This window comes from Chamaea fasciata, unplaced genomic scaffold (genome assembly GCF_029207755.1).
Source record: "Chamaea fasciata isolate MVZ Bird 193981 ecotype frontalis unplaced genomic scaffold, bChaFas1.0.hap1 SCAF_4, whole genome shotgun sequence".
Taxonomy (NCBI): domain Eukaryota; kingdom Metazoa; phylum Chordata; class Aves; order Passeriformes; family Sylviidae; genus Chamaea; species Chamaea fasciata.
Genome location: NW_027094089.1, coordinates 70,984,383 through 71,009,793, shown reverse-complemented (window position 1 = coordinate 71,009,793; position 25,411 = coordinate 70,984,383). Strand labels below are relative to the sequence as shown.

The following is a 25,411-nucleotide window of genomic DNA, read 5'->3' as shown; positions in this document are numbered from 1 at the left end:
TGAGAGTTGTAACAAAAAGTTAATGTCCAAAGTGTCTCTGCTTTTCTAAATTATCTGAATATAAATTTAATGCCCCTGCTGAGCTTCCTCTCTTACTACTGCCCACAACACAACCCCAAGGGTGGCAAAAAGCTGAACTGTCTCCATAATATGGTTCAAAATTCATCCACGTAACTCAGACCCTGAGCAAGGCCTCTGTCCTAGGGTGACTTTATGATGCTTGTATCCCCAGTCATCTGTTCTGTGTGTGCTGTATATTGTGTATGTGCTTTTAAGACTGGTTCTGAAAGTGAAGCAGGGAGAGAAGCATCCCTCCATTCGGGACGCAATTTCCGACTTTTTCGACTTCTTAGCCTCCCAGATCATAGTGCAGACATTTTTCCTTCCCTAGGCCTCTCAGGGAAGCAGCTGAGCTTGTGGTGCTCATGGGAGGATGTTATTTTTCAAAACACAAGCAAATAATACTCCCCAGAGGGAAAGAACTAATTGGCAGTTGAAAGCAACACCATTTTAATTCTTCTGGGAGCTGTCAAAAATAAATAATGACACCTTCACAAAGCCAGAAAAAAAAAAAAAAACCACAAACGAACATTTCACTTGACCACATCATCTTCCTCTACTCCTCACCTCTTAGACGTGAAGGCCAGGGCCAGGAAAGAGAGAAAGAAAGAAAACATGCCAGGCACCTAAACCTACTGATGACTTCATGTTGTCCTCCTTTGCATCACGCTGCAAGCAGGGGATAAAAGAGCAGCATTCAACTTACTATACACTGCAAACTGAAATTACAGTAAATGCACAGATGCCTTTACTGCATAACAACAAAGAAAACTCTCTGTATGACCCTTTTGATTTACACAGAAAGAAGCAGTCTCAATGAGGGACCTCAAGACTGAGAGCTGGATTGTTTGCTGGTTTAGTATGTGACAAATCTGCAAACTGACCATGCAAATACAATTTCAATAAAGATGTTCACCATCTGGAATAAAAACCAAGCCTTTAAAATAGATGCAATTCTCCAGAGAAAACATTTATTCAACTGCTTTACAGAGTAAGCCAATTAAGGCCAAATATATTACATGGAAATAGGCTTCCACTGGGTACAAATATGAGCTGGCTCAACAGTATATTGTATACAAAATGTTCTTGGAAAGCATCTAAGAAAGGTAAAGCCATAAAAGCTGAAAAACTGCTTCTTTAAGGCAAACAGAAAGTATTTGTTTATTCTTTGTTTCTTAAAAAAGTATTATTACCAAAATATTTTCTTCACAATTACTTCCATATTTCTAAGTAAAGATTTAAGATTCTGTGAGCATGGATGAAGGATATTTATAGCAACAAAAAAATCAGACACTACTGAAAACTTATAGGAGAAACAGTGAGCTCATGACATCATGGAAGCTCTTAGACTTAGAAATGTTTAGAAAATTATGGGGCAGGCAAAATAGCAAAGCAAGTGATACACACATCACCATTTTCCATAATCAAATTACTGACAACTGTAACTACAGAGAAAAAAAATCACATAATTACATATAACAGATGAAGTCTGGAAGCACTGGAGTAAATCACGTTATTGAAACTGTTGAGATGATTCCATGTGGGGTGTGCAGTACCTGATCTAAAACCCACTGAAGTGACTTGAAATTTTGTCTGTGGTTCTTCAGCCGGCAATGAATTTAATTACTGTAACATAAAAAGCAGTAAGATGCAGCATAGAAAATAAGAATTTGGAATTATTTAGCAATGACTTTAACTAACAGGGCATGGATTTGTGCTTTTCTTCAGCAGCTGTTACATGCTGTAGAGACTACTTGGCATCACTCCTGAGAACTATATACAGACACCAACACAATGACGTGTTAAGTATCCCCTAAACACATGCCCCAAAACCCACATGTAATACAGAAGGCAGACTCTCTGGACTGAAATGCATATATAACATACATGCTTATATTACTAATATAATAGAAATAGCTAAACAAATATCCCCTTTAGAAAGAATACTATCTCAGCAAATGCCTGGTAAGGTGTCACACCACAATACATTCCAGTTAAAAAACTGCAATGCTGCTGTACCAGTCATAAATACATGTTTGTTTTACGAATCATACTGGAAATCACATGTTAGCTAAAAATGGCAATTGCTCATTTCAACTCCTGGGAATCACCTTCACTTCTCAAGAAGTAGAAATGGTTTGGAGTTAAAATTATAAATCTGTGTTGCTGAGAATAGGAACACACGGCTTTTACTTCGATCCTAGAATCAAACCCAGCATTCCTGGTGTGAGGGTGTCACTATTGTCACACGGTCCTGGGTGGCAGCTGCTGTTTGTACATCCCTGCCAGGGCCTTAGCCGCGCTGTAGATCATCTGCCGGCGGGACATGCCCGTGAACACTGCGTGCCAGTCTGTCCTGTTCACATTCAGCACACTCTTCTCTAGCACCTCGCCCACCGTCACCAGCAGCCCTGACCACCTCAGGCTGTAGTCCTGAGGGGTGAGACTCTTGGCCTGTGTGTAAAGATGTGAGAAGTGATTACTGTAACAGTTTGGAATTAGTAGATTTGCTTCTGTCTTCAACTTTAACCAACTTGTGCAAGGAATCATTCTTGTAACAACAGACCTACATGGCAAATTAAAGGATGTGAGAATCAAATTTCAGCCTGCCCCATAATTTGCCCAGCCAATTTTTGGATCTTTAGGTATCATGATCCAAGCAACATCTGAAGAGTATAAATTAAAACAGGATACTTAAGAGAGCGAAGACATACTACCATTAACATGAAGCGGTTTTGTCTTCTAAAACAGCCAACAGATGGAATTAGTAAAAATATATATTTATATAATATCCGTTCATCCCCAGACTGGACTGATCCTGCAGCTACTCTGATCCAGGGGCAGCACCAGCACTTGCTATGTTAAACCTCATGAGATTCCCATGGATCCATTTCTCAATCTTGTCCATGTCTCTGTGGATGGCCCCATCTCTTGGATGTGTCATTGCACCCTCAGTTTGGTGTCACCTGCAAACCTGCTGAGGGTGCCCTGATCCCTGTGTCCGTGTCATTAATGAAGATATTAAACCACACTGGTCCAATAGGGCTCCCCTGAGGGATCCCACTGGTCAGTGATGTCTATCAGGAAGGACACTGAGCCATTGACCATGACCATCTAACCAACTCCTTTTCCCCTGAATAGTCCACCCATCAAATCCATCTCCCATTCATGTCCAAGACTTCAAAGAAGTCCAGATAAATTACATCTGTAGCCCTTCCCCTAGTCTGCAACTGAAACCAGAAGGGGAACACAGGGGTAAATATCATGGCATTTCTCTGGTCTGGAATTCATCCTGGGCATCCTTCTTCATAAAGATTTTAATTTGGGTTGGTCTGTGTCCAGTGCAGATCAAGTTCATCAGTGTATTCCAGCCTTCCTAAAACTCCTGTCTTGCAACAATAACAGCATATATAAGTTTTTTAAACTATGCAGAATAGTTTAGGTTGGCATAAGGCCTTCAAGGATTTTTTCTGTCTTTCTCCATGGTTTTTGGAATGCATTTTGTAAAACCAGAGAGACAGAGCCATATTTCTCCTTTTGCTACTCATCAACTTTCAAAGCCATAGGAACTCAAGAAAATAAGAACTAAGACCAATCCCACAAATGTTCACCTTATTGAAATTAGTGCTACTGAAAAAAGTCCCAAAGTTGCTATTTGCTCACCCAAAACAACATCTGAGGATCAAACTCCAAACAGTTTTGGTTATAAATTCTTCATGGAAACATTTATTTTAAAAGAATTTCTAGACTAGAGTTAACTAAAGCATGACTCATATATGCTGTCATGAAGCATGCAGTGACTGGAGTAATTCCCAGTCTATGCCCAAAGAAAAACAAACCACCTCACAAAATCTTTTTTTGGTGGTATTTCAGAACTGCACACTAGTGCAGTTCGTCCCATTATTTCCCATCAAACAAACCACAGTGTTTCCAAGATTTAAATCTTTTGATTTCAGAATTTTACATCCTTGTCAGAATAGCACATTTTAAATCAGCCTTATCTTTTAGGTGGGACTCTATGTGTTTATAGGGGACTCAAGTCCAAGCATTAATCTGAAAAATGGGAATCTTTTGTTTTTAGGAATGAGTTTTCAGAAAGTACAGCAAACTGTCTGCTTGGTTAGCATTTCTTCTTAAAAAGGAGAGTGAAACTTGTGCTCCAGAATGACAGATACTGCAGAATGAGATTCCTGACTAAGAAAAGCTTTACTATGAATGTCTAAAGACTAATTCATAAACATGACGCAAAAATATTTTTTATCTTCATTTCACAAATGAAAACATTTTAAGTGTAGTAACTTCCAATAAGAACTGACATCATAACTAAAATTAAAACTTCAGTCTTAAGTCTCAGCTATTCATTGGTAAGAAAACTGGAAACTCACCTGCTGAACATACTGTAAAGGCACTGGTGTTGCTTGAGTGAATGCTTCCAGGTGAATTCCATGAATTGGATCCTCAATTATCAGACATCCAATGTCAAACCACCTGCAGTGATGTGCAAGTTTTTTTTTATTTCATCTATCCATCTATCTCTCATCATAGTGCATATGTATGCATGTAAAATACATAAAATACACAGAAATACAAATTACATGAAACTTACAAATCAAAGAAAAAAAGAAAGTGGGGGGGCAGGTGTGTGGGCAGACATAATCACTTGGCCATAGTTATTCTGCTGCAGTTTTCATTCAATCTTTCAAAGAATATTTCTCATTCATTCTCATAAACCTCCCTAACAATTTTTAAGAAAACTTTCTATTTATTGTTCACGTTCTACATTCAGACAACTTTTTCCAAAGTCTAATGGTTTAACAACCATTTAAATGATTTATTCAGAGAAACATTTGTGCCTGTCTGGGCCACATAAGCTTCATGGTAACAGTTTAGTGGAGCCAGACAGGAGGAAGCACTTCCATCATTTTTTTAGCAGGGAATACAGCACTGGAACACTTTGACTGGCAGCTATTAAAGACTGCTGAGAAAGCCTGGTGGTTCAATATAACTTGCTTCTAATCAGTAACAAAGTTACTGGTATTTTCTTGTCTTCTAATGTTTGCATTTTTATGCATGTGACGGGCTTTTTTTTTCTTTATTTTTCTTTTTTTTTTACAGGTACTCTCATTTTGGGCTATTTTTACATTTAGTATTTTTAGTGCAATATGCATGAGGAATTTTCTAAAGTAAATAGAAGTAGGAAGAGTTTTAATTTTTGTTTAGTATTTGCTTCCACTAGTCTGATTTAGATGTTTTACTGACCTTTCACAGAGGAGTAATTATGACATATGTCATTGGTAGTCGTGGATGATTCCTTGATACTCCTCTCCTTTGGACATGCACAAGCATGGCAACCAGTAGAAGAAAACTATTTCAGTTTGCATTAAGAAAAACACAGCATTGTCCCTAATGTTTTGGAATTTAAGAATAAAGCTGCTTCAAGAACTGCCATCAAACAACATGTTACAAAATCAAGTTGCAATGCATTTTGAAACACCGTTTTTATGTCTAGGCAGCACAAGTTAGATGCAGTAAGTACATTCTCAGTGAAAGGAAAACAGAAAATACATTATTTGATAAAACCATATAATTCTAAAGGCCAGAATATCTCCCAATATCTCTTTTGATACAATCTCAGAGAGAGAAGGCAGAAGGCACACAACAGTCCACAAACTATTAGCCAAATTTAGAACTTTACAGCTCCTTAATTTTTTCAGTTCACATGACTGGTTTTCACATTGTGAATCTACAAAAACCTGACAAGGGTTTTTTGATATTAAGGTCTCAAGATGCCTGGACAGAAAGCTGAACATCAGCAAAACCAAGCCTGCCAAAATACTTCTCCTCTCCTGTTTAATCCTCTCCTTCCCTGTCCAGCACCTTACAAAGGCTTTGAGTCAACAAGGAATATTCCAAATGTGTCCTCATCACCCTGGAATAAATTCAAGGTTCTCACTTGTCAGGAAGCAGCTCCTCAATGAAGTTTTCCACTGACACAGCAGGCTGCTTCTCGTGGATGACTCCCATCCGGCGCAGGCTGTCTATCCTCTCCTGGGCTCCCTGAGCAGCAACACAACCTGTTAGACAAAGTCCTGAACCACAGCTTAGTGCAATGCTTGCAGATCCACCCCAAAAGAACCATGAACACACTTTTCAAAATGACTCAACAGGAAAAACCAACAACCCAAACTAGTGAATTGCCAGGAATCCCAAACAGCAACAACACCTATGACAAAGCTAATTAATTATTCATAAGTTTTTTACATTCCAAAAAAACTACCCATGGTAGTATGAAAAGAATACCTAACCTGGAAGAGTTTTAACAATCAGTTAAAGCATCAGTGTATATTTGTGTTACTTTGGCATTTTTACAATATAGGGCTTCTTAGGTTTAGAGTCTTTAAGAGCTTTGGACCAACTTTGTAAGAGCAAGGGAAAGAATCCATTTGTTGTGGTACATATCCAACTAACACATAGGAATTATTTCCCTGAAAACTGTTACTCCTCTGAAGTTTTAACAGAAATATACAACATGGTGCAGAAGCTTAAAAAGTAAAGGAAGATGCACATTATTCTCCTTTATCTCAATATAAAATTGCATCAGATAATAAATACACTGCTATGAGGAAAGGCTTTACTCCTCTGCAAACACTGCCACAACAGTTAGGAGGAAAGGCTTCCTTTTTCATGAATTTTTGCTTATATTTAGTAAACAGAATTTGAAACAGCTAATTTCAGGATTTTCAAGATTTATTGTCGAGAACTGGTGAAACAGCCTTTGCTAAGCCTTCCTCTGGGGTGACACAGCAGTTTGCAAGCCGGCACAGTGAATTCTTATTTTTCAAAGAGAACACAGATCTGTTCAGGAAGATCAAGTGTTGATCAAACTGTCTTTGATCTACAGAATCACTAAGGAGAAAAATCACTCTCAGAGAATCTCTTTTAATTTCTAACATTTCCAACATGGTAACAGACTATTCAAAAAATGCTTATATACTTTAAAACCACAGTAATAACACAATTTACAATTTAAAATTTATAGCAAGATGTAATGGCAATCAATGACAGTATAAGGAAATTGACATAAATGGCATAATACACTGACATAAATACTCTTCACTTGCTGTAAATGTGTTTGAAGAAAACCTCAACATTTTCTCAAAGAGAGTGCTTTAAAATGATCTAATAATCCAAACTGAGACAAAAAAAAGACAAAAAACCCCAAACCTCTAAACCCCACAAAATAACAAAACCAACTAAGCAAAAAAACCCCCCCAAACCACCTCAAAACCCCCCAAAAAACAACCCCTCCAAAAAATTAGCAAAACAAAGCAAACAAAACAACAAACAAACAAAAACAAACAAAAACAAAACAATAAACCAAACAAAAACAGAAAACCCCACCCAAACAAACAACAACAAAGAAGACCAAAAAACTCCCAAAGAAAATGTTGACCTATCCCAGAAACTGATCTCTGCTTTACCGAAAATGAGATCCTTCTGGGTGAATTTCTCTTCGCTACTACTATACATCAACTTACTTTTAAGCCAGCAGCATAGCCCACAGGCTGGGGCGCAATGTTGGACTGTGCAGCCTCTCCAGTCACTACAGCCATCCCAAAGACTTCTTGAAAGGCATCCCGAATTGCTGCAACTTTCACCTCTTTATTAGAAGTAACCACTATGTCCAGCTCTCCACCAGTTCCTGCAAAATAATTTTGTAAAATTGTCTGTAAAAAATACATCCATGCTCGGAACATTCCTCCTTCCCACTGCTGGATATTTCAAATACAGTTCTACACCTTCTCCAGCTGCTTTTTTATTTCTCATGCACTGGACAATAGTTCTTCCATGAAGCAGAAGTCATTTAACTTAGGAACTAAGTTAACTAAGGGACACAAGGATGAAAGACACGCAACAGGAACTCACCTACTTTCAGGTTCAGCATCCAAAAAAAAAATCATACAACTCATTCAATATGAGAATTCACAAAGATTTAGGAAAATAACTCGAGATATCCATTTCCAAGGATGTTCTGGTGTTCTGTGAAGCACCAAGGAATACTGCAAACTCTTACAAATGGCACCAAGAATGCTGATGCAGGTCATAAAATCCAGTGAACAGCTGCCAAATTACACAAGATTTAAAAGAAAGGCTCTCATTACTTTTTAGTTGTCCTTGAAACGTGAATTTCAGTATAATTGTACTGCTCTTTTTAGATGTTAAATATCTGTGGAACTTGTACACAGTTCCAACATTTTCCATAGGGCTGTATCTCCATAAAGAAGCAGGAACTTTCACTAAACTTTTTCAGAATGAAACAAAACATTTAATGAATTAAAAGAAATCTAAAACAACTAAAGACGACTCAATCACCCCTCCCATCTGTCTATCACAGCTGGATCACTTTTATTGTGTAGAAACACATCATAAAACCCATCCCTATTGTGAGCACCTTTCTCAAGAACAGCTGAATCTTGTCTCAAAGGTGGATTATGACATCAGAGAAAGCTGCCTAAGTAAACTGCATCAACCACACGAGCTTACAGAGTTTGCAGTATTTACCCTGATTCAAGAAAATTTCCCCCACTGATAAGGGTAAACACAAAACTTAACTTATAATGAAAAAAAATTTAATGTTTTGGCTTGTATTACTCAGCAGACCTCAGTTACAGGAATCATCTTATTTTTATGAATAATCACCAGATAGGCTAGAATAGTAGTAAAACCTACTAATTTGGGGGTTTAGGGTAATGTTTTATAATTTTATTTATCAATTGCTTTGCTGAATGGAATTAGGTGTACAGATCACTGAACTTGAAGCGATTGTTTTAAACTGTGCAACTACTGGCCTAAAAGTAATTGAGAGTATACTTCTTCATTGATTCCTTCTTGATATAAACCAATTTAACATAAGTAAACAACTGCTTAAAATCGACTGCAGGCTTTTACTGAAGTTAGCCTTGCCTGACTGCTTAGGAACAGAAATACTGTTGAAAAGCTTTTAATGAAACTAAAAGCTAATCCATAACATACCTAGTAAATTACTGCCTAACAATTTTAAGAATGGCAACTGTGCCTCATGTTTGGTTGCAGAATACAGAATATATTCTTCTGTATTATGGATCATCAAATATCAAATGCATCTTTTTTCATCAGAGATACTACAGAACTGAAACAAAGATATTACATGGGTTAAAAGAAACCATTTGTGACAAAATCTAGTAAAATGGAAGCCTAAAATGAAAGAACTAAATGCACCCTGGCAAATTCAGAGGCAGAACTGTTACATCAAGTTAAGCTCTGACACCTGACTGTGAAATTTCATTTACTTTGTGCATTATAAACTAAAATGACAGTTCCATATTTAATTTAATATTCTCTGTTGTCTGCTATTGTAAAAGCACTGTTGTTTATGCTTAGGAGGTGACCATTTTCTATCTAGAGAGAAACTGTCTGTTCCAGGAGTGCAGCTCTGATGACATTTTCACAATGTGCCAATGGAAACAGTTCAGCTCTTTTCAAGAAACAGATTACAGAAATACTATTTGCTCAGATGAGAAGAAAAAAAAAATTCATCCATCTCATCCAGAAGCTTTGGTAATTTCAGGTTTTGGCACAAGGAACACGAAATTCCTTTGGCATTGCAGTAATGGAGGGAGAGCAGAGAGAAGTGGCATTATTGTTGAGGACACAATTTGTGTAGAATACATTTCCACAAGGAAGTACAAGGCTAAGTTTACAAACCTCTCCCCCATTTTCACAACCTGCAACTACAAAACCAGTACAGTACATAAATGGCCAAGATATATACAGATGCTTCCTTTTCACACAGGACTTTAGAGAGCTTTGAGGTAACCATTGACTTAGTTTACTTAACCTAAATCCTACAGACAAAGCAGTTTATTAGAATTACTTCCTCCTCCAGATACAGTTGTTCTGTCTATAAACACTGAGTCAAACTATCCAGGATACCAACAGATCCTGTTTCTAAAAAGGGACTTCTAAAAGTCAATAGACTGCCATAGAAACCTTAAATACTCTTTACCAAATTGTGCATAACCAATATTCACTGTAGCTTTGGACTGCATCCTGCAACTCTTCTCAAATACCTTAGAAGGCACTGCTCGCTGGCCTACTGGTTTTATTCCCACTATCTCCTCACTATACGGCTGCTGGGAAATTTTCCCTAAAATGTAATAAAATGAACTACTGCTCAATAATTAGTTCATCTTCCCCTGTCCTCTGCACTAGAACAAAAGTGCAGTAGTAGTTAGCTGGGTCACCTAATAGGTTCAGGTGAAAAAAAAAAATCTCAGGAAAACAAAATAATAAAAAAAATCATCTTAATGGTTTCTTCTCAGTCTTAGCTGTTTCCTGACCAGCTCTTTTCATAAGCAGAGCAAGGTTGGTACTGGCACACCTAGGAGGGAGGGCTGCTTATCAGGCTGCTAGGGGAAAAAAATCACGCCAAACCAAACCAACACCCTGGACAAATGGTGCCTTTTGCTTCCTTTTACTCTCAGGTCAGCTATATGTGACATGCAGTGTCCTTCAGTAAAAAAAAAAAATGCTGAGTAACACAAAGCTTTTCCTTCCTATTAATTTTCAAGCAGTAACTGAAATGCTTTTACACTTCAAGTGTAAAAGTAGCGTCCTATTGCAGTAGTTTCTCTAGCATTTTACAAGCAATACTGGATGGATTACCATAAACACTTACTGATATATGGAACCATGCCAGGATCCAGCGTTGTGATCATGGTCTCCACTGAATGCTTGGTCTTATCAAGAACAGACTTCACCATGGGATTCTCAGCAACACCCTAAATTTAAGCAAACACATTTCCATATTATCTTCTGGAATTTTTTTTCCTTTCCTCAAGAAATTCAAAATGTTACAGTTAAAAAAAAAAACCCCAACCAAAATGAAGCTGTTCTGTAACATTTATTGTGCATTACTGAGCACAAACAGTGCAGGATATGACCATTAGTGCATGGCTTTTCTGTTACAACCTCAAGTTTAAAAATTACCTTCCTCATTAATGCAGAGACAGCCCCATCATCTTGCAAAGCCAGGCAGGGCTTCTCCAATTAGCATCCTGGCTGCCTAACTAACATAAAGTCATTATACAGATGGTTCCTGAACACTGAGACTGCCTCTGCCTGTGGAAGATGTCTTTATATGTTCATCTGCATAGCACAAACACAGTGAAATAATCCATATTTTTATACCAATTCAAAACATTAAGTTATTGCAACAATTATGTGGAAATCACTCTTGGAACTGCAAAGGGACTGCTCAGGCATCTTTAAATGACTGGAGAAACTGAAACAGTCCTGTTTGATTCCAGACCGTTAATTTATCAACTTTAGATTGTTGTTGTTTCCAATATTATTGAGCCTGAAAGAAATCAGAAAGGAAGGCTTATGATTTCTTAATACCACCAGCGGAAAGAGCTTGTATCAAATTACTTCAACAACAGAAATAAAGATAACTGTGGAAACTACTGTGTGAGCTCTTCAACAGGAACTTGAGGATGCATTTCTGTAAAAATTACCACTGCATGCCCTAGATTCTGGCTCATCTTTAAAAAGCACAGACACTGATGTGGGCTTACGTACATCACAAACTTGACTGTTTCAGTATAATTAACGATTCCTCATTCTTTCACTTAAGTAATTCTCAGGAAGTGGTTACAGAATACACAGAGCACATGGAATGCATGATACTTCAACCAAAATCTTTATTACTGGAGTCAGTAATACAGACGTCCTCCATGAACAGAAACAGGACACCTTCTGGATCCTATTGACAGCCCTAAAATGTGGATGAGCTTGGCTTTTCAATTAATTTGCAATTGAGAGCTCTAGTACGCTAAAAAGGGCTACAGAATCATACTACAAGTACAACGTTCTCTTCTAGAACACTGCCACCTACTGTAAGTATTAGGAGGAATATCACAACTGAAAGGAAAACACTGTTACTTAAAAGAAGAAAGAAAATACGCTTTTCTAATCATGAGAAGACATTTCTCCCTGAAAATGGCAGCATGACCACCCTGCTCCCACTGTACTGATGGAGAATTAATCTTCCTCTTTAAGACTGTATCACTGGAGTAATGGAGGGCTCAGTCTGCAATGTCACACGTAACTTTTTCTCCATGTTTTCATGCTTCAAAGGGATTGAAAACCAAAATTCTTCAAGTGCACTGGGACAAAAATCTTTATTCTTTTTTCACATTCAGTGTGGGATGGGACAGAATGTGGCACTGCTGTTGAAGACAGCTCAGTGTTGATGTACAGCCCTCAGATCTTTTTTCCACAATCTTCATGATGCTACTTAAATGTAGCATCTCTTACAGAAAGACTACAGGCTAATGAAATTCTACTAGTTGATGCTGCTGCTTATTTCCTCTGTCTGATTAGATGGCATCACAAGGAGTATCTGTGCTCTGCACTATACATTCCATGCCTTCTAGTAGACTAATCTTACAAAGTACCTTAGACATCTCTTTATGACTGAAAAAAACATGTAGTTTGTCTGTCCCTGAAATAAGACAAAATACAATTTGATTGTTACAGATCAAGCATTCCCACAGGAATCAGACTCAGTTAACTAGGAAGTTATAAATGGGATATGCAAAGCATTCAGGTAAGGTAAACAGACTTTTTCTGCATACAGTCTTTATGAAGTAGAAAATATCTTTCAGGTCTGAAAGGGCTCTAGAATTTCATCTGGTTTAAGAACATATCCATATGTAACAGGTTCTATCACAACTTCCCATCACAGGAATAAAAATTAATCTAGAACACCTGTATTTGTACAGTGCCCTCTCTCTTCTACAGTGAAAAAGTACAAGCATAATTTCAGCAAACACCACTATTAAAAACAGCCACCTTGCACGTGCGACTGGAAAAAATACATGACTTATAGTAGCATACACTTAAAGAGTGCAACATGTCTTCCTACAGTCAGTACAAATTGGTAACTCCTCATGAAGGTAACAGACAAACCCCATACCTTTATAAACCCCCAGAGTCCTCCAGCAGGTGCTCTACTCTGGGCAGTAGATACTCTGGGGTCTTCATGCTCCTCAGGGAAAGTGATTGCAGAACCAGTCCCAGGAGACAAAGATGACGAGAAAGTTGTCTGTTGGATAATGGGATCTGACAAAACACCTGTAAGAGGAAAGATAGAGCACAAGTGTTTAATTTGTTATCTAGAAGAAACATGCAACTGTTTAACAGGAAAACAGCAGGAAGAATAGAACAATTCCAGGCTAATTCACCTCACTTCTTGAATTCTGCTTGTTAAAGTCTAGTAGATCTATTGAATGCAACCATATCTGTTAACAAAATTGAGATTGCCTGCACATTATGTACAAAGTTAAACAATTATTATTTTTCTTATCACGCTAATTTAAAAGCTGGTTTTTTTACTGTATTCAAATTTTCATAATAACTCTCGGTAAAGAGAGGGATAGGTGTCAGTCTCTGAACAAAGTTATAGGAATGTTCTCATACAATAGGAAAAGCAATTTTTTTTAACAGGAAGTGTTGGAAATCAATAATAGCAGAAAAAGCAGGAAGCATTACATATTTTAAAGAAAAACAAAAGAAACTAAAGCACTAGAAAAATAAAGTCAGACCCTTTGCCCCATTATTCAAGCTTATTTTAACAGATTTTCCAACACTAGCCTTAATGGAGAGTTATTTTTATTTCATATTGCACAACTGATCTCTTCAGACACTTTCCTGATACAGACTACTTAAAAGAGATATCACCAGTAACAATAAAAGTTTGGCCCAACTGCAGCTGAAGAACCAAGTTTCCATTCCACAAGCTGAAAATGACATCAGTTCAGCAACCACAGCAACTGCCTGCATGGAAGGTATGTATTTTTAGCTATCCCAGTGCAAATTTAGTGGCTGCAAAAAAGAAAACAGAAGCTGGTGCTATGTGACAGACAGCTTGTTAAGAGACAGTTTTTCCGAACAAAACGCTGAAAATTGTGAGTTCACAGTCTGCGACTGTCATTCTGGGGAAATAAAATGGTTGAAGGTGGCTCTCTGAGATAAAGAAAAGCTGTTCAGCTGGGCTTTGCTGTGCAAGGTAACAAAGATTTTCCTGTGAACCTGAATGCCAGAACTTAAAGTGGACTCTGTCCTGGACCATGAGTGTATTTTAAAGGCTGTTATCCCTTCTTCTGAGTACAACTAATAAGTATACCCAGAAGAATTAAGCAGCCACACAGGAGATTCCCCCATCCTATCCCACGAACAGGAAAGCAAATGAAGAATTACCTGTGACTGGAGGTGCAGAAAATGAAGGCATCAGTGGGCTCTGAGGTGCTCGGCCAGCATGACCTCTGGTGATATCGTAGGTGGAAGACATGGAAAACCCTGAAATGGGGGGACCAGTGGGAGGTGCAGGAAGAGCAGGGCCAGCAGCAGAGCTCAAAGGAGGAGCAGAGAACTGGGACACAGGGGTGCTAAAAGCTGCAGTGGCAGCAGGAGGTGGGACAGGGCTTTGGGGTGGTGCAATTGTAGAAACGGTTGCAGAAAGCACAAGTGGAAGAGAGGCTGAGGTCGTCATGGCAGGAGGAACTGGGGACACTCCAGCTGGCAAGGGTGGTGAGTAGGCAGGAGAAGATGGGATGCTTGGCGTGGCAAGGGGGCTGGACAAAGCTACAAACACAAGAGGAAAAAAAAAGAGAGAAAAAAGCATTTTAGAAGCCTTAACCACAAAAATTCGATTATATATAATTGTTCAGACATTTCACGAATAATTTTTGAACTAGTCAGGGTTTTTTTTCATTCAAAGAGAATTTGAAACTTCTGCTTGAGTCTTCAGCACCAATGGCACTTGTTCCTTGGTGACAGTATCTCCTAAGACACACCTCTTCCTGCATCACCCTTCTTGTCATTAGCCTTAATAGACAAGTCAACTTTTGACTACTGAGTTTACAGGAGCTGAAACCTGCCTCAGAAATTTCTACCTAGCTCTGTTATTCCTGAGTGACAGCTGCATCAACTGATGATGCAGGAAGTTCTTGTCTTCAGGAATAAAACACACACTCCTACTATCCGGGAGGGTGGGAGCTGTTTCAGAGGTATGGCACTGTAAAATGGACTAAACATAAGGCAGCCTTCTCTTCTCTGGCACTCATCTTTGTGACCCCTCTACTTCCCCTGTCTCAGCTGATCTTTGGATAAGCCAATTTTCCTGTCTATAACCAAATTTAGCCAGGAAATTAAGTCAGAAAAGCAGAAATTGCCATTTTGCAGTAACATGCTAAACCAGCTTAAGCATCTCACTGGCCTCAGCCTAAACACCATCATCAAATGATACATAAATCACACTAATGCCATGGTCTCCAAACTTGGTCACACACACCTGGCAGTAAAAAAATAAAACTGAGCATCCATTTCCCCATGTAAAATTTATTTATATATTGTTTACATGCACCACTGTACCAGGTTATGTATAGTGCAAAAAATTAAATATTATGAGATAAAGACAAATTTTAAAAAATGAAAGAAATTCTGAAGAGTACGAAACTTTCTCTGTTTCAACGAGAAATTGTTTTCATAATATACTATCAATATAATAATATAGTTCATTAATCATGGTTAACAAACAACATAATACAATCACTGGTAATAACTTTTTAGGGTGACCTGAGCAACTGAAGAAACCTCAGTAATTTTTATATCTTGGTTTAACACCTCGGGATGCAGGAATTTAAAGGTCTGGTTCTACATTCAGACTATTCTGATGCTTGGGTTTAAGGGATGGAAAGAATACCTCACAGAGATCCACATGGAGGATCCTTGGCTCCTTGGCTGTGCTTGCTGTACCATGCTATTCATTTTCCACTCCCACCCATAAACCATGAGAAAGTTCTCCTTGAAATTTAGCTGGCAAATCTTTATCTTCCCTGTTGTCTATCAATTACCTCTGCAAGATGAACGAGCTGCATTTTTGTGTTTTTAACAAGCATGTTCAAGTCCCAGGGAAACTGTTTGACAGATGCCTACACAGGTCAGTGAATTCTCTTTGCAAGTTGATGCTTACAGATCTGACAGTTTTTATGCAACACTTGCATTGGTTTTGGCTGCAGGAATGAATAATGGTGGAAGTTATTTCCAAATACCAGTTTTGGAAATGGTTTCACAAAAACATGACTTTCCTACAAAAGTACTTCCTGTAACACTCCTTGTTGAAATGTCACCTCTACCTGGATGGAACAAATTATGAGTGCATATTTTTTTGAAAATATCAGCTAGGTACTACCCTGCTGACAGCCCCTTGTCACCAAAGAAAGTATCACCAAATCTGAGACTTTTTGTTGGAAATAAAATTCACGTCCACATTAATTTCAACAACTCTTTTACAGACCTTACCACTGGTGGCTAGCAAACCTCTGTGTCATATTAAAAAAAACAACAACAAAACCTTTCATGGTTACTCCCTATCTAAGTAGAAAATCCTGCCAAAAAATGTACTATTTAAAAACCAGTTTTATAGAATTAACTTAACTGATGACATCCTGTAGCACTTCATGCACTTCTAGCTCTGGTTTCTTTGCTTGTGTATGAATGAGGCAGTGAGTACATTTCATGTGTGGTAACATCTCTGCAAGCCTACTCCAGAATCCATTTTTATCCTAGTTAAAGCAACTGCTCCATCAGAGGTTACATTTCCACAGTTTTAATTCAAAAAATTGCTTTTATTATAGAACTCGTTTTATGTTGTGGGCAGATCTTCTCAGCAGATTCCTCCTCCAGCATCTGGTAACAGAGACTGCACAAATCTGACTGAACAATACCACATGGGCCAAAAAGTTCAGTATCTGGTATTCAAATATGGTGTTCAGAATCTTGAAAAAATCAGAAAAAGTGCTCTGATTACCACCCGTAAGTCAGACCTTAGAGCACCTTGCAGTACCTAAAGGGGCTACAAGAGAGGTGGAGGGAACTTTTTACAAGGAGGCGGAGTGACAGGACAGGAGGAACGGCTTTAAACTGGATGAGGGCAGATTTAGGACAGATATTAGGAGGAATTGTTCCCTGGGAGGGTGGGGAGGCCCTAGCACAGGGTGCCCAGAGAAGCTGTGGCTGCCCCTGGATCCCTGGCAGTGCCCAAGGCTAAGCAGGACATTAGGGCTTGGAGCAGCCTGGGATAGTAGAAAGTGTCCCTGCCCATGGCAGGAGTGGAACAAAATGATCTTTAAGGTCCTTTCCCACCCAGACCATTCTGGAATTCTATCAGTATTAAAGCACAGGTGATTATTCAGGTTTACCACTATCCCCTAGAGGACTGTAAATGTATTTTAACTCCCTTCTATGCTGCTTATCTAAGTGTAGACTGTAGTGGAAGGTATTATTTCCCTGGCCTGCATTCTTCAAAAATACAAGTGCATCCACGTCACTTCCTAAAATAATTTCAAGAATAAAAGACATGTTTAAAATATTCTGTGTGATATCAGATGTATTACAGATAAGGAGCCCACTTCCATGACTAAGAAACAATTTAAATCCTTCCAATTAGCCTGGAGAAGAGAACTGCAATTATGCTGATTGCAACTGGTTTTGTAGCGCTTCAAAAGACATGAATAAAGGTTTCTGTACCTAATGTCACAGGTGTAGCAGCAGCAACAGCCTCCCCTGCTGTGGTTGGAGGGGGTGTGCCAGGTGGAGTTGTCTCTATCCCACTCTCTTCCATCATCTTCCTTCAGCTACAAAAAGCTCTGAGAAAAAAAAAAATATACATATAAAGGGCATCTTGAGAAACAAGGGAAAAGATTTTAAATTAGAATGCAAAGGCCATAACTCAATTATTTATATTCCTGAAAAGAGCAGGTAATTCAAATGCCAACTCTAGGAAAAAAAAAAAAAAAGAAAAAAAAAAAGGAAAACCACTGTCTTATCTCAAGCGCAAAATTACGCAGTGTGTCCCCCTTTTCCTGTATCTTCTCCTCATTTTTAGCACTGTGATCATGCCCCAAACTCCAAGATTCTTTCTAAAAACCTTACTGTGCCTCCCAGCTATTGCTTCCAAAACATACTTAGTGGTGGTACTCAGAAGAGTAGCAATAGAGGAGTAATTACACATCACAAAGTCCATACATATCCCTTTGCAAGAAAAACACAGCCACAGGGTTCAATTTTGCTGCACTGTTGAGCTGTAGTAATGCAAACCAGGACCAATTACTTCCAGCAGGATTAAAATTATACTGACATTAATTCACACCAAGTTTTCCAGTATAGCCAATTCCTGTAAAATCCATATACCACACTTTTCTGGTGATGTTAACACAAGTGGAAGTAATTGAAGGGTTTAGTTTTTATTTTGAAGGCTAGAAGAATCTTTTGACATATTTGAATAAACCCTTAAAATACACTACTTCTAAAAACATTAACCTATATGCTTATTTAACGAAATTCAATTCACGTAAGAGGTCTTAGAAGAAGAAAAGTGGAAAAATTAAGATCTTCATGAACACCAGGGGATTTTCACGCTTCAGTGCAGCAGCAGCTTAAAAAAGTCCCAATTCCTCACAGTCTGGCAAACTACCTGTACCACTCCCTGAGGTAGCAGTCCTTAAGCAACTTTTACTGAAATACAACTCTTGTAGAAAGAAATTATATATATAAATATAAACAGGATCGAAACATTTTCCACCATATCCATTACATCAGTAGCTATTGAGGACTGCCAGCTTATTCGCTTTCAGAATCCACAGAGGAAAAGGCTTAGACAGTACGTTGAATAAAAGTATTCACATGTATATAAAAAAGAGCTCCACTTACAAAAATGCAGGGGCTTTCCTCTGTTTTAAAAACAAAAGTAAAAATTCCTCATTTTCTCATAGTTTTTCAAAGGTACACACAAGTCTTAGTTTAACACGAAGGAAAAATTACTTGTAGTACCAAACTGAAAAATCCAGACAGCAGGACATTGATGTCAGTCTTGACAAGTGCCCTAAGAGTTTCAACAACAAATGAAAACATCAAAATCACCCAGGAGAAGCCACAGAGCCTCTGAGAAATCAGTATGATTTGCATTACATGATTCAGGATAAAATGCTTCAGCCCAGCCATGGAACGCAAGTAAACCTGGTTTATGTTGACCACTCTTCAAGAAATTCTTAGACAGATGGATTTTGGGTTCTGAGCATCTCCAGTTCACTTAAAGGCTTCTCTTCAGATGGGATGAAAGGGTCAGTAAGTGTCTGGTGGGGAACAGACTGTCCTTGCAAAGTACAACTCATCATCTCATAAAAAAGAAATGCAGTCTTCCATTGAACTTTACAACGAGCAAGAATTTGCAATTTCGGGTTTTTGTCTTTTAATCAATCTACAGGAGTTTACATTCCTCTGCTCAGAGGTACTTCTTAAGTTATTCTTCCAGTTATACACAGCAAACCACGAAAGAATTTTCCATTCTGCAATTACAGTATTCACTGACCAAAAACCTAGAAACATTTTTTCAAGGCCCTTCCAACCTGCTGCTTGATTTCACCTAATGCCATGATTAAAAGCTGCTGACAGGTGCTCACTACTTAAAATAAATTCTGTGGCCATCGAGAATGACTGGCAAAGTTCCACAGAGCAGTTTTCCAAAAACTCTGTGCAAGGATTTTTCAAAGTTTCAGAAACCTATTACAGTGGTGGTGCTGGGGGGAGGGAGAAGGGGCAAGCCCCCCAAAAGCCACCTCACATCTGGAAAGTTAGGAATTAGTAGAAATATAAATAACTCTGAAGGTGTTTCTTGCCGTTAACTTCGCAACAAGAAGGATTAAGAACAGAAAGAGTAATCCGAAATGTGAAAAAAATCGAGTCAGTTGCTTAATCTGACAAAAATCCCATATGGAACTGACTTAAACAATGTCTTGACTAATATGGAGCCTGCAAACAACAGCTTTCTGTACACTGATTTTTCAACATGATCCAGTTGTGGTTAGCAGGTACTGCCTTATGAAAAAAGTAAATAATTTAAAGAAAAAAAAATAAGGGTAAATACCAGGTATGGGAATAGGCAAAAGGAAAGCAGAAAGTACAATGGGTAACTAAATGAGTTAATAACTCACAGTGTCAAAATAATCCAGCATCACAGATTATTAAAATGATCCTACAGGATATTTATGAACATAACTGACCTATGCAAAACCAGTTCTGCATGAGGTATGGGTGGAAGGAGAAAACCATGGAAAAAGGACCCAAGAAACCCATTAGCAGTGTTCAGTCCTCCACAAAGATTCCAGTGGGGGTTCCCAGCTTCCCTCAGGGGATATGCAGGGAAAAAGTTTCCCAGTAGGATCAGCCTACAAGTCCCTAATGACTGTTGGGTGCAGAACTGGGCTGTCTTTTCAATGATTTGAGAAAAAACCCAAAAGCTGCAGTAATAACTCTTCATAATCCAAGCCACAAACACATAATTTGCAATAGGGACCACCTGGAAACTCAGCCTAACTTCTTAAGGAAGTGACTTTCATGCCTTCCTGCAAACTAGAACATTTTGATTTACTAAACTGAAAGGGCAAAGGAGAAACCCAGAGACAGGGAAGTGAAGCACACGGAATTAAGTGAAAACAAAATCAGTACTGCCATCTAGTGATTTGTGACCGAAACTGCAAATTTAATAATGCCACGTCTTGCTAGAAGAAAATCATGGATTTATATGGAAATAAAAAAGTAGGGATATGGAAAAGAGAATTTCAGAACAAACGTATTTCCGGTCATCAGTCATCCTTAACTCAAACCCTCTAGGAAGTAGAAGCATGAATTTTGTTTGATCAATTATTTGGTTAAAAAAACACCCCTTTTCAGTACAATGAAGACACCACAGGGATGATACTAAATTCCTCATTTTACACAAAGAAAATACAGTACACCCAGAAAGTCTGTCTCCAGAACTATTTCTACTGATTGTCACCAGCTGAACTTCATTCATTAACGTAACACCAAATCTCAGCCATCGATCTAATTCCCAAACTAGGGAATTAGGCTGTATCTGGAATGGAAAACCAGGCTAAAAATGACTGAAGTTTTTAACAGGGCTTGTGCTAAAAGCAGGAAGTAAATAATTTGATTTAAAGACCAGAAGGCTTACCTGGCAAATTATTCATTTTTTCACTTTAGTTTAATGGAAAGCAATTACATTTGTGCTAATATTTTGCAATCATCTTAACGACTTAACCACACTTCAAAAGCATTCTTCAGTTTATTACTCTAAAAGACAGAAATTCACAGCTAATAAGATTACCTACAAACGGAGATTAGCAAACTTCATGTGGATAAGAACACATTATCTAGAATCAGCTGTACTTCAGAGTTTATAATGAGGTTTATTTTCATCTTTAATTGATCCCTTCTTCTATTTCAGTATGCGCTCCTGCTAATAAAAAAAAAGCAAAAACCCCAAACAAACGCAAACCAAATAAAAACCCCAATCCAGGAACCCACAAAAAGAAACTACAATATATTTAAGCACGCTAAAAGAGGAAACTGCTCTCTAAATAGAGCCTAAAATGAAACATAACCACTACGCTGGAACACTTAATTGAAATGCCACTACACTTTTTGACTTTAATCACAGTAGGCATAACTTTCAATTACGTTTTGCTGCAGACACTGCTCGTGGCTAAGCACACGCTGGCAAATGTCTAGAATAAGGTGCAGCAAACACCAAACAAATGACAATGCTCTTCAAAAAATGAAACCAGACCAGAAGGGGACCCTGAGTATATTTAAAACTTTCATCTGAAAAGACCCTCATGGGTTCTGGGGTTTTTTGGGGTTTTTTTCCACTCTAGAAAGGCAGAGCACTACGGGATAAAACCTCCTTCAGCCTCTGGTCTGGAAAATGCAGGCAGGTCCCAAAGGACACACGAAATCTCAATGAAGCCAAATAAAGTGCACAGAGAGAACGTCAATTTAATCACTTGCTGTTGAATAACTTGTTCCAAAGTCCGAAGTCTTAAAGAGATGTCATCAGGAGAGGAAAAAAACAACACAAAACCCCAACAAACCAAACCCCCAGAACTCTCCTATACCCGTTTTCTGAGACTTTGGGCTCTTTACTGATGTCAAACCTCAAACAATGCACCTGTATGTGACCTTGACTTGAAACTGAGGTGGCAGACAACTTTTCATTGTGAAGGCTTAAGAGTAGGAAACTGAAGATCAGCCAACTTTCCTCCCATGCATAATGAAGCTGACTGTCCCGGGTGAATAGTACTGAGCACTCCTTAGTCTGGGGCTCTGTTTAAGTTGTGCTTCCCCCAAGTTATCATGGGCACTTCAAAGAAGTGACATGAGCTAGAAAATCCACAAATGAAGTAACTGTGCAGTGTGCTAGTTCACATGTTTTGCAGTATAGCTTAATGCACAAACTGATTTATTGAATTATCAGTAGTGGAAAATATTCAAAATAAAACAGGGTCAGATATTAGGAACAAATCCTTGACTGTGAGGGTGGGGTGGCCCTGGCACAGGTTGCGCAGAGAAGCTGTGGCTGTCCCTGGATCCCTGGAAGTGTCCAAAGCCAGGTTGGACAGGGCTTGGAGCAACCTGGGATACTGGAAAGTGTCCCTGCCCATGGCACAAGGTGGAACAAAATGATCTTTAAGGCCCCTTCCGACCCAAACCATTGTGTGATTCTATATTCATCACTTATGCTAACCACATCACCTTCATAATCTTTTCATCTTAAGAAAAACCCCACAAAGCAAGACCAAACAAGCCTTTTCACCAGCGTGTGTAAGAACTAACACAGAGCAGGACAGCTGGAAACACCAGGCATGACAGGGAGGGCTGTTGGCCTTCTCTTGTCACTAGTGCAGACAGAGTCTACAGGCACCGTGAGCCTAGCAAATTCCATTTTTCCAAAGGCTGCCTGACCTTATCAGAATCATCAGAATTCCAGTTATTTCATTACACACATTTTCACGCCATTGCCAACTCTCAGGATTTGCAGCAGACCAACCCCCCCCACCCCCCACCCCCGCTTTGCTATCAAATATTTCAGCGTCACAAAATCCCTCACTGAACACCACACACCAGTCACGGCCGCAGCGGGAGAACTACTGATCTTGAACCGCATTAACACCATCCAGCAATGCCATGAAGGAACACCACCACAGAAACAGCCGGACCCAGCCCATTCCAACAACCTGCGCTCATCGTTTTTCCAGGGTATGGATATCCCAGGATGTGATGCAACAGCTCCAGTATTTTCAGAGGTGTTCTTCCAAAAGAAGTAATGCCATTTTATTCATGTGAGAACAAAACCAAATAAATCACATAAAGACCAAATTATGCCTCCAGAAACACTACAGTAAAGCTCCTGAAGCACCATTTTTATCCGGCATTAATAGATTCCCGGGGGTGAGAATAAAACCGCAGGCATTTTACCAAGACCAACCCTCCCATTCCTCGCTGCAGGGCTGGAATTCGGTGCCCCGAGGCTCCGAACAAGCCGGCACCCAGACTCTGCACGCAGGAGGAAAGCCGGCCGGAGAAGGGAGTCGGACGGCAGCGGCGACCCAGCGAAGCACCAGGAAAAATCGCACCAGGAATTCCGCGCAGTGCTGCTCCCCGACCCTCACCTCACAGTGAGCCTGGGAGCGTGGCGCTGGCAGCACTGGGAGCGCAAAGGCCCCCGCAGCCCTGCAAGGACGCGCCAGGTCAGAACACGAGGAGCGAGCCGGGCAACTCCCGCAGCCGCTCCGGGCCCCGGCACCGCCCGGCCCAACCCTCCGGCCGCTCCTCCCCGCTACCGGCCACGACGGGTCACAACGCGACGCCTCCTTCCGCCGCCAAAAGCGCCCTCACCGAGCCCGATCCCCGGTCCCGTGCTGTTTCTTCTCGGCCTTTCCCGTCCGAGGGATGCAGAAAAAGAGGCCGCGGCCGGCTCCACCTCGGACTACAACTCCCAGCATCCTCCGCGCCGCCGCCGCCGCGCCATGCCACGTCTCTCACGGCCGGATCCAACGGCCCCGGGGGGGGGGGGGGGGTGTCACTGCTTGGTTCGCTCCGCACGCGTATAATGGCGGCAGCGGGGGTGGGAAATCGGCAGTGCCACGTTGGCGGTGTGAGGGCGTGGCTGTGGGGGGATGGGGGGCTGAATTATATCGTACCTTTAAATCTCAGCCTCAAGACCACAGCCTTAATAAGCGTTCGGGCACCTTGTGTAGATCTCCGTTTGTAGGGATTTGAACAATGTCTTGCTTGACGTGATTTGTGTTCACAGAGTGAATTAGGTTGGGAGTGGCCTCTGAAGTTAGGGAATTCAGGCTGTGACCAGCTCCCTCAGCTGCTCCTGGTGCTCCAGACCCTTGCCCAGCTCCATTCCCTTCTCTGGACACGCTCCAGCCCTTCAATTCCCTGTTGTGAGGGGCCCTGAAGTGGACATAGCACTCGAGGTGGCCCCTCAGCAGTGCCAGCACAGGGACAGTCACTGTCCTGCTCCTGCAGCCACACCATGTCTGGGACAGCCCAGGGGCCATTGGCCTTCCTGCCGCCTGGGCACCACTAGCACCGTCAACACAAGCAGTCCCTGTGATGTCCCTCCCTGCCCTACAGGGGAGGAAAAAATGAAGTGACAGCCTATCAGGCACCCATTCCAGCTGATTGAGGAATTTGGAGTGTATCTCAATTACGGCCTGAAAATGAAGGCCTGACAAATAACACTCCCGCTGGGTTCATGTATAACATAAAAGAAAATGTAGCAAAGCCAAGTACTTCTAATATAGATGAATTTCAAAACCTGTTTTTTTTCAGGAGGCGGTTCCTTCTCTTTGTGACAGCTGAATTTCACAGTAAAATTTAAGGTTAGAGGAGCAAGAATTAAGATGAAATGTGAGGGAGGAACAGAAGCTGAAGGTTTTCTGTGACCTCTGACTTTCCCAAAACTGATTCCTCCAGTGACAAAAAATGTCCTCAGCCTTGATAGCACTTTGAATCCTGCTTAGAAAACAGAGTATGTGAGAATCCAAAGCTTCTAGTATACCCTTGAAACCATATCCCGATCGAAAATAAATCTCAACATGCACTACACTCTGAGATAAGCATCAAAATACTACCAGAATTCTTTGCTCTACTTATCGCAGATCCCTGCAATGTCTGCAATTTCTCTCTAAAGAGTCAGGTAAGACCTGCAGTGGGTAATTATAAAAAAGGATGGGGATGCCTCAATGAAGCTGAAACAAAAACACTGTTTAATAAGGAAAACAACAAACAGGAATCTGAACATGATGTAGGGGTACACCAAAACAGGCGAGGGCCAGGGGTTAACAACTTCTTACATCAAGTAGGATTTGGGCAGAGTCTGAGGGATAGGATCCAA

General features: G+C 39.9%; 1 protein-coding gene across 3 annotated transcripts; it reads right to left on the bottom strand.

Moving 5' to 3' along the window:
* Positions 1-1,009: 1,009 nt before the first annotated feature.
* On the bottom strand, positions 1,010-24,052 carry PRRC1 (proline rich coiled-coil 1). Of its 3 annotated transcripts, none has more exons than XM_066181926.1 (9): positions 23,899-24,052; positions 17,692-17,810; positions 14,362-14,745; positions 13,079-13,236; positions 10,778-10,880; positions 7,599-7,762; positions 6,014-6,117; positions 4,446-4,548; positions 1,010-2,514 (listed from the first exon to the last, which is right to left on the bottom strand). In XM_066181926.1, the coding sequence occupies exons 2-9, from the start codon at positions 17,786-17,788 to the stop codon at positions 2,305-2,307; spliced, it is 1,323 nt and encodes a 440-aa protein (XP_066038023.1). In that variant the 5' UTR covers positions 17,789-17,810; positions 23,899-24,052; the 3' UTR covers positions 1,010-2,304. The 3 variants fall into 3 exon arrangements, with proteins under 3 accessions (XP_066038023.1, XP_066038024.1, XP_066038025.1); XM_066181927.1 differs by lacking the exon at positions 23,899-24,052 and adding an exon at positions 23,673-23,826; XM_066181928.1 differs by lacking the exon at positions 23,899-24,052 and adding an exon at positions 23,479-23,654.
* Between the last annotated feature and the right edge of the window lie 1,359 nt (positions 24,053-25,411).